This window comes from Hordeum vulgare, chromosome 3H (assembly GCF_904849725.1).
Source record: "Hordeum vulgare subsp. vulgare chromosome 3H, MorexV3_pseudomolecules_assembly, whole genome shotgun sequence".
In the NCBI taxonomy this organism is placed as follows: domain Eukaryota; kingdom Viridiplantae; phylum Streptophyta; class Magnoliopsida; order Poales; family Poaceae; genus Hordeum; species Hordeum vulgare.
Genome location: NC_058520.1, coordinates 483225003 through 483234745, shown reverse-complemented (window position 1 = coordinate 483234745; position 9743 = coordinate 483225003). Strand labels below are relative to the sequence as shown.

At 48.2% G+C, this 9743-nt stretch overlaps 1 protein-coding gene across 1 annotated transcript; it reads left to right on the top strand.

Annotated features, from left to right (window-relative positions):
• The first annotated feature begins 4451 nt into the window (after positions 1–4451).
• LOC123440243 (carotenoid cleavage dioxygenase 8 homolog B, chloroplastic) lies at positions 4452–8367 on the top strand. Its single transcript, XM_045116823.1, has 5 exons — positions 4452–5043; positions 6234–6977; positions 7094–7287; positions 7386–7678; positions 7787–8367. The coding sequence occupies exons 1-5, from the start codon at positions 4738–4740 to the stop codon at positions 7933–7935; spliced, it is 1686 nt and encodes a 561-aa protein (XP_044972758.1). The 5' UTR covers positions 4452–4737; the 3' UTR covers positions 7936–8367.
• The last annotated feature ends 1376 nt before the right edge of the window (positions 8368–9743 follow it).

The following is a 9743-nucleotide window of genomic DNA, read 5'->3' as shown; positions in this document are numbered from 1 at the left end:
GAGGAATAAACTCAAACCAATGATGAAAACCCCATCTTTTTACCCAACACGATGCGTGCTTCGCTACCCCTTCTGTCACTAGGCACTGCACGGTATGAACCCAAAACCAAGCACTTCTCCCATTGCAAGAATCATAGATCAAGTTGGCCAAACAAAACCCACAACTCGAAGAGAATTACAAGGATATGAAAACATGCATATAAGAGATCAGAAGAAACTCAAATAAGATTCATAGATAATCTGATCATAAATCCACAATTCATCATATCTCTACAAACACACTGCAAAAGAAGATTACATCGGATAGATCTCCATGAAGATCATGGAGAACTTTGTATTGAAGATCCAAGAGAGAGAATCTAGCTACTAGCTATGGACCCGAAGGTCTATGGTGAACTACTTACGCATCATCGGAGAGGTCATGGTGTTGATGAAGAAGCCCTCCGTGTTCGAATCCCCCCTCCGGCGGGGCACCAGAACGTACCCCAGATGGGATCTTGCGGAGAGAGAAGCTTGTGGCGGCGGAAAAGTATTTTCGTTGATCTCCTCGTCAGTTTTGGAATTTTTCTGAATTTATAGGCGGAAGAGGTAGGGAAGACGAGCCACAGGGGGCTCACAAGCCTGCTAGGCGTGGGCCCCCTGGCCGCGCCTAGGGGGCTTGTGGGGTCCCCTGGTGGCCCCTGCCTTGGTTCCCAAGTCTCGCACGTATCTTCTGTTTCGGAAAAAATCTTTTCGGAAGTTTTATTCCGTTTGGACACCGTTTAAAATCCTCCTCTGAAAAGGGTCAAAAACATGAAAAAAACAGGAACTCGCACTTGGCACTGAGTTAATAAGTTAGTTCCAAAAAATATATAAAAGGCATACAAAACATCCAAAGTTTGACAAGATAATAGCATGGAACCATAAAAAATTATAGATACGTTGGAGACGTATCACCCTCCACCTCTCTTTCCTTTTCCTCTTGGCTGAATAGGACTACTCGGGCTAGCCACCAGCCCACCAGGGGCTGGTGTGCCACCCTTGGGCCTCTTTGGTTCTCTACCGAGTGGGTGGCCCCTCCCGGTGGAACTCTGGAACCCATTCATCACTCCCGGTACTTTACCTGTAATGCCCGAAAATCTTCCGAAAGCCAAATGGACACTTCCTATATATCAATCTTCGTCCCTGGACCATTCCGGAAACCGTCATGACGTCAGGGATCTCATCCTGGACTCCGAACAACATTCAGTTACCAACATCAATAATTCAACTATACTGAAACGTCACTGAACCTTAAGTGTGCAGACCCTGCGGGTTCGAGAACTATGTAGACATGACCGATACACTCTTCGGTCAATATCCAATAGCGGGACCTGGATGTCCATATTGGATCCTACATATTCTATGAAGATCTTTATCAGTTGAACCTCTATGTCAAGGATTCAGTTAATCCCGTATAACATTCCCTTTGTCCTTTGGTATGGTACTTGCCCGAGATTCGATCGTCGGTATCTCTATACCTATTTCAATCTCGTTATCGGCAAGTCTCTTTACTCATTCCGTAATGAAAAATCCCGTGGCTAACTCTTTAGTCACGTTGCTTGCAAGACTTGTTTGTGATGTTGTATTACCGAGTGGGCCCCGATATACCTCTCCGTTATACTGAGTGGCAAATCCCAGTCTTGATCCATGCTAACCCACCGGACACCTTTAGAGATACGTGTAGAGCACTATTATAATCACCCAGTTACGTTGCGGCGTTTGATACACACAAGGCATTCCTCCGGTGTTAGTGAGTTACATGATCTCATGGTCATAGGCATATGTACTTGACATGTAGAAAACAGTAGCAATAAAATAACACGATCACATGCTACGTTTATAGATTGGGTCTTGTCTATCACATCATTCTCCTAATGATGTGATCCAATTATCAAGTGACAACACTTGTCTATGGCTAGGAAACCTCAACCATCTTTGATCAACGAGCTAGTCAACTAGAGGCTCACTAGGGACAGTGTTTTGTCTATGTAACCACACATGTATATGAGTTTCCATTCAGTATAATTCTACCATGGATAATAAATGATTATCTTTTAAACAAGAAATATAATAATAACTATTTTATTATTGCCTCTAGGGCATATTTCTAACGATGTTGTGCACAAGCGGTACTACCGCTTGGTTGAGCCGTGCTTCCGCTTGAGCGGTACTACCGCTCTGCTACCAGCGGTACTTCTGCTCAAAACGCTCAAAGGTATCGAAGATGCTAAAGGGAAAAACTAAGCAGAAGTAAGGACGGACAGGGAGGGCAGCAGTACCGCTAGAGGGTACTACCGTTCCTCCCCAAGCGGTACTTCCACTCAAAGTGGGGAAACGCACCAACGATCCTAGAGAGAAAAACTAAGCGTCATTAGGGACGGAAGGGGGGCGGCAGTACCGCCCGAGCGGTACTATTGCTCTGCTCCCAGCGGCGCTTCCTCTTAACACAAAAAAAAACTGCCCTGCCACAAAAACTACCATAACTTTCACATATGAGATCCGAATTGAGCAAACTCTAGCTTGTTGAATAGCACACGACAAGTACTATACAAACAGCCAATGATATAGAGATGTGAAACCTCTATGAATGAAGAAACGACAAAAACTCCAACATCGAAAACACCATAGAAGATGCACGTGACCTCCGTTTTCGATGAACTCGAGCTTGTCATGAAGATGGCCATTAGCTCAAGAACCCACATAGAGAAAAATCAACCAAGAACCAAGAAAGATGTTGATGCCAAGAATGCAATGGTTTGAGTTCTCAACGAACGATACGATCAAGCTACTCACTTGAGAGCCCCCCTTGATAGTACGACAATCTATCATATAACCCGGTCTCCCAACTAACACACTCAAATCGATAAAATAGAAAACCTATCAAGGACAAACATATACCTTGCACATAGTCCACTTGAGTTAGATGATGACGATGTTATCCTCCTCAATATGGACCACCTTTCTTGATTGTGCCGGCTCGATGAAGACTAGTAGATTGCTCCCCCATAGTCTACTATGGGTGAGCCACTCTTCAACACATCTTCACAAGTCCATTGCCACCACAATGGACAGCAAGCTTCAAGCATGATCTCTTCGTGATGCTTCACTTGAACTTGCACACCGTAATCTTGATGACGATCATCACTTGATGTCATCCTCCATGGGTCATATTAGATCGTCCTCTTGACACAAGCCCATGAAAATATACCTAACCGCACATAGAACTCTCGCTTAGACTATGGGTTAGTACACAAAGCGTAATATATAATGCTTACCATACCATGAGATCACTTGATCCCTCTCGGTACATCTTGTACGCTTCGTGTGTTGATCAACTTGATTCACTCTTTGACTTAGTCTTGATTAACCTTGTGTCTTTATGACCAATCTTTGGACAAAAACTTAAATGGCACCTTGGTCATTATATAAACTCCTTGAAACCAACAGATGGACTTCAAGAAATGCATATGGATAAATCCTTCGAATATAACTCAAGGCAACCATTAGTCCATAGGTATTGTCATCAATTACCAAAACTACATATGAAGAAATATGCTCGAACACTAAATATCACAGATGTGGTTTAGCTAAGCACCAAAAATTATTACTAGTTAGAAAACCAACCCGTGGTTGAATGGTTAGGGGAACAGTGGTATCCTCTACCCATTAAAGTTCAAGTCACACACTTGACATTGATCCTTGCATTTTTTGAATTTATTTCAGGCCATTCGATGACGTTTGTTTAATAGGAGGAGATGTGTACGTCGACTACAAAGACATATATGACGATGTCATCAATCTTAAAATGATATGTCATTTTGGTATTTTGAAGGTGTTCATAGAAATAAATTATGCATGTGTGCATTCATAAAAATGAGTGTATACCTGTGTTTATGAGCGACTTTGATTATACTACGTTAAGAAAAACTGTTATTAGGTCGATTCGGTCAGAACATGACATTGTTGTAGTTGTATCTATGCTATTTTACAGAACGCTAGCTTTGAATTAGGTTTGGAATTTTCCCATATCGGCATCGCGTTTCCCCACGCAAGCTCCGTTCGAGTGACAGGTTATGTACCATTCTCCTTTGTCCGCGTCGAACGGTTAAAACCGAGAGATCCGAAGCAGAGCAAACGAGCCAGCGACGAGGTTAATCCCTCTGAAAACGTCGGGACGTATGTACGTGCGTACCAGTGGCCGGTTCGTCGCGCAGAAAGTCGCACCCCCCGACAACGATCTTCATCTACGCGGCCTCGCAAGAAACCAGCCTTTAACTTTCCCTGACCGCGACCGCGACGCTCGGCTCCACGCACACCTTCTTACGTAGGTTACGAAGAGGCAGCAACGAACGCTGCCCTACTGACCCCTACCCATACCTGGTCGCTGGACCAACCGGAGCGAACCAAGCTGCAACATGACAAGCGGGGTGCAAACAAATCCCGCATCCAGGGATGTCGAGCAGTGGAGATGCCGAATTGCCTCGCCCATCGATCCATCTCATTGCGTCCGCAGATGAGATGCCCCGCACAACACCACACACCACCCATGGGCCTCCTCGGGCGCGCGGGCTATATATACGCCCCATGACCAGGGTAGCAGCAGCAGACAGACGATCATCCCATTCATTCCAGACCAAATCTTAGCAGTAGCCTCTCTGTTCCCGGCACTTGGGTGGCGGCACAGCCATCGCACCCATCTTTGCTAGACAAACCGCCATGTCTGCCACCATATCATCTTCGCTCCGCACCGTCGCCGCCCTGTCTGGCCGGCCGGGCCGTCGGGCCAGCCAGCCCGGAGGCAACAAGCGGGCGGTGGCGCAGCCTCTCGCCGCTAGCGCGGTCACGGAGGCGCCGCCGGCAGTCATATCCCCGGCGCCGCCACGCCCGGTCGTCGGTGCTCCGCGGCGCCGCGGTGGCCGCGGCGTCGACGGTGGCGCCGACGAGCTCGTGGCGTGGAAGAGCGTCCGGCAGGAGAGGTGGGAGGGCGCGCTGGAAGTGGAGGGAAACCTCCCGACGTGGCTGGTGAGTGAATTGCTTTGCTTGCACAAATACAAATCTATCTATCTATCTATATGCATGCTTCCGTTTTGCTTTCCTTCTCTCCCTTCCTTCCTTCCTTCCTATAAAGATTCCTCATTCCTGAACGGACGTACTAGCCTCAAAAAACATTATACTGTCTGCCGCTGGTCCAGGCCAAGGTTAGCCGTGCGTTTTCTCTTCGAGAATGTGAATCTTTTCCGTTACTTCGATTCAAACCTTGACCATTTGCATGCATGCGTCTAACTATTAATTACTACTATTATTTTGATAAAAGCATGCGTATCTTCCTCTTGCTCGTAAAAACTGAAAAGAAAATGAAGGAGGGCATATGCATACAAGCACTTTTAGACCACGCCACACAGCGTAACACATTCTTTCCATTAACCTAACTGCTTTCATCAAGGTGTCGGCAACGCCAAGCATCCACACTCACTAAAGGTGAATTAAGGCAAACATATTTGATACTCCTACAAGCAATTAACAAAGAAAAGTCTGGGCCAGCCTTGGACACGTCCATGGCATGCTCATCAGCGTATCTAATAGTCTAACGAGTAGGGAGTAGCCAACTTTTATCTCTCACTGTAACTGTCAGTTGGGGAAGCACTTGGCGCGCATCTTTAGTTGTGATCGACAGCGAAGAAGTCGACACTGGTGTACTAATTTACGCTAGCATAGAACGAATAGAAGGCCTAGCTAGCGACCGATAACGAGATGGCATCTCGGCACTCACGATGCATGCTCGCGGGGAAGACAACATATATACTCCCAAGATTCTCTCTGCTCGCTCCTCACGACGGCGACAATGGCGTCGCTGTCCCATGATGATAGTTCTGTTGCTTCCCGCAAAACCTTCTTGTCCCTCCCTCCACTTCCAGTATTAGACTGTGTGCGTGCCACTTCGACAGTGACTTGGAGAAAATAAATCTGCAGGTGTATGTTGCAGTATAATACGGTTATAGTACGTGCGTACGTACTGACATACGTATATATTAGGCTCGTGACTAAGCTGTGATTGTAACTGTCCAGCTAATCGTCTTTGCAATCATGTGCGATCGGTCGATCGATAAGCTAGCCCCATCCCATGGTTAGATAAGCTAATCTACCTCGACGGATTGTTCGTTGCGCCGCAATATATAATTGATGGGGTGCTTATTATATGCGCTGTGTTGCAGGATGGCACGTACCTGAGGAACGGCCCGGGACTATGGGACCTCGGGGACTACGGCTTCCGCCACCTGTTCGACGGCTACGCGACGCTGGTGCGCGTCTCGTTCCGCGACGGGCAGGCCGTGGGCGCGCACCGGCAGATCGAGTCGGAGGCGTACAAGGCGGCGCGCCAGCACGGCAAGGTGTGCTACCGCGAGTTCTCGGAGGTGCCCAAGCCGGACGGATTCATGTCCTTCGTCGGGCAAATGGCGAGCCTCTTCTCCGGCAACTCCCTCACCGATAACTCCAACACCGGCGTCGTCAGGCTCGGCGACGGCCGCGTGCTCTGCCTCACGGAGACCGTCAAGGGGTCCATCGTCATCGACCCGGACACGCTGGACACGGTGAGCAAGTTCGAGTACGAGGACAAGCTGGGCGGGCTGATCCACTCGGCGCACCCGATCGTCACCGACACCGAGTTCTGGACGCTGATCCCGGACCTGATCCGGCCCGGCTACGTGGTGGCGAGGATGGAGGCCGGGAGCAACGAGAGGCAGTTCGTGGGCAGGGTGGACTGCCGCGGCGGACCGGCGCCCGGGTGGGTGCACTCGTTCCCGGTCACCGAGAACTACGTGGTCGTGCCGGAGATGCCGCTCCGGTACTGCGCCGCGAACCTCCTACGCGCCGAGCCCACGCCTCTCTACAAGTTCCAGTGGCACCTCGAGTCCGGGAGCTACATGCACGTCATGTGCAAGGCCAGCGGCAAGATCGTAAGTTGTATATACTACTCCTATATTACGATCGATCCGTCGTATACGTACTTCGCCATAGCTGTTCGACCTGGGTTTCTAACATATCTTGGGTTGGAATTATATTTTAACAAAAGGTGGCGAGCGTGGAGGTGCCGCCGTTCGTGACGTTCCACTTCATCAACGCGTACGAGGAGAAGGACGAGGAGGGGCGTGTGACGGCGATCATCGCCGACTGCTGCGAGCACAACGCCGATACCTCCATCCTCGACAACCTCCGTCTCCACAATCTCCGGGCATTCACCGGCGAGGACGTCCTCACCGATGCCAGGTACGTAGACACTAGCTACAAGGTTCCTCCGTCAGAGCGCCCTTGACGCATGGGCTAATATATACTAAAAGTACATCTATTTCACCATGGACGCGCAGGGTGGGGCGGTTCAGGATACCACTGGACGGCAGCCCGTTCGGGGAGCTGGAGGCGGCGCTGGACCCGGAGGAGCACGGGCGCGGCATGGACATGTGCAGCATCAACCCCGCCCACCTCGGCAAGGAGTACCGCTACGCCTACGCCTGCGGCGCGCGCCGGCCCTGCAACTTCCCCAACACGCTCACCAAGATCGACCTGGTGGAGAAGACGGCCAAGAACTGGCACGAGGAGGGCGCCGTGCCGTCCGAGCCCTTCTTCGTGCCGCGCCCCGGCGCCGTCGAGGAAGACGACGGTCAGTTCGTCCTTCTCCTTCTACTTCTGACTACGTAGAACTGTGATGCAGGCGTGGCGATATCCATGGTGATTCATGTCTGACTTGGGTTGCGGAACTGTGATGCAGGCGTGGCGATATCCATGGTGAGCGCCAAGGACGGGTCGGGCTACGCGCTGGTGCTGGACGCCAAGACCTTCAAGGAGATTGCCAGGGCCAAGTTCCCCTACGGGCTGCCCTACGGCTTGCACTGCTGCTGGGTGCCCAGGGACAAGTGACACGTACCAGAGAACCAACTGCATGGTGCCGTTGTTTCTCTGCTAGCTTCTGGCATACAGGGTCAGCGAATCCAAGTCGGTGGTCGCTGAGAAAAAGAAATGAGAATCCAAGTCGGTGATTGCATACGTCGATGTTTGTGTTGCTGCAAAGATAGTCAGAGATCGCTAGTAGGAGTGATAGCTTTCTGTAGAAACGAAGGGAAAGAAATGATACACGTAGTGATGTATAGACAGATGTGCGATGTTGTATACGGGAGGTGGTACTCCAGGGAAGTGTGTACGTAGCCCGCTCACGACTACGAGTGCTGAAGTAATGCACAATGCATGTGTAATGTGTACATAATTCGTTGTTGCCAGGTTCATACTGTTGCTTACGAGTATATGTAGTATAGTTAATATTCCATTGGAAATAAAAGGATGTTGTTTGGTGTAGGTTCTTTTGATTCAACTCGAGATAAACACTACATGGAACATATAGTATGCCTACGGTTAAAACCATCAGCAAAGACACCTAAACCGTCGGCATGGCCTATCAGAAATGTTAGCGTCGGTATATCATCCTTGTCTGGCAATATAGAAAACCCGTCAGCATAAAGAATGAACTTCGACGTATTTAACCGTCAACAAAAATATTTGACGACACGTCCGTTAAATGTTGTACATCCGGATTTTAACAATTGTCCTACCTATGCACAACATGAAAATGCGAGATAAGTACATTGAAAAATATGTAGGGCAAGGAATGACATAAGAACAAAATTAGCACTTACATGTCTTACTTTAAACATGTACAAATAGATGTTGATGATGACAATGAGCAGAACGATGTTGATGATGATAATGAGAACAACGACGTCAATGAAAAATATATAGGGCGAGGAATGATATAACAATAGAGTTACTTACATGGTTCTTGGTTTAATTTTGCACGGGGGTGTGAGTGGTCCTAGCAGACATGATGACCATGACAATGATGTTGAGTTTGAACAGGACATTATATATGATCAATATCAGCGAGAGTCCCTCGATAGGCATTGGAAGGTAATGACAAAGACGTTCATCTCAAAAGTGAAGGTGTGCTTGTTCTAAAACAAGTACGCAAAGGAGCGTGGGTTGGATATTAGGAGGGACTTGCTGAAACAAGGAAAAGGTCATATGGGAACTATCCGCTTGAGGAGGCATCTTTGTTCCAGAGTTGAATATGGCAGAAGAAGTTTTGTACCATGAAAGGTTGGGCATGTAGGATTAGACCGAAGACTCGGTGCTACTGCGAAGCTCATTTAACAATGAAGTTTGATAAAAACTTGTGGAATTTTGGTATGTTGGCAGTTTCATCGATGATCACAATCATGTTCTTGCTAGACCATAAGAAGTACCGTTTCCTCGGTCTCCTAGACAGATCAAGGAATTCCAAAGAGCGGAGATCTTAGCTATGGGAGTAGCAGGGATCAAAAAATGGATAATTATGGAACTTCGTCAGCAGGTATGGCTCGTAGGCTAAGGCTGGGTTTAGGAGGAAGGACTTGTATAATCTGTGCTACACGGAGAAGATGAAACTGCTTGCAAAGGAGGATGTTGACACTACCATTGTAAACATAAAAAGAAAGAAGGGCAATAATCCAATTTTTTTCTTCGAGTACACCATTGATGTTGAACGAAGGCTCAAAAACATGTTCTGGTGTGATTCGCAGTCACGTATCTAGACTACGATGACGTGACTGTCTTTGACAATACGTACAAGATGAATAGGTATGGAGTTGATGGATGAGGTCGGTCTATGCTGTCATAGTTAAGCATGCTACCATCAC

Coding starts and splice junctions, on each gene's coding strand:
- LOC123440243 (XM_045116823.1), top strand. CDS start 4,738: ATGTCTGCCACCATATCATCTTCGCTCCGCACCGTCGCCGCCCTGTCT. Junction 5,044..6,233: donor GAAACCTCCCGACGTGGCTG/GTGAGTGAATTG, acceptor GCTGTGTTGCAG/GATGGCACGTACCTGAGGAA. Junction 6,978..7,093: donor GCAAGGCCAGCGGCAAGATC/GTAAGTTGTATA, acceptor TTTTAACAAAAG/GTGGCGAGCGTGGAGGTGCC.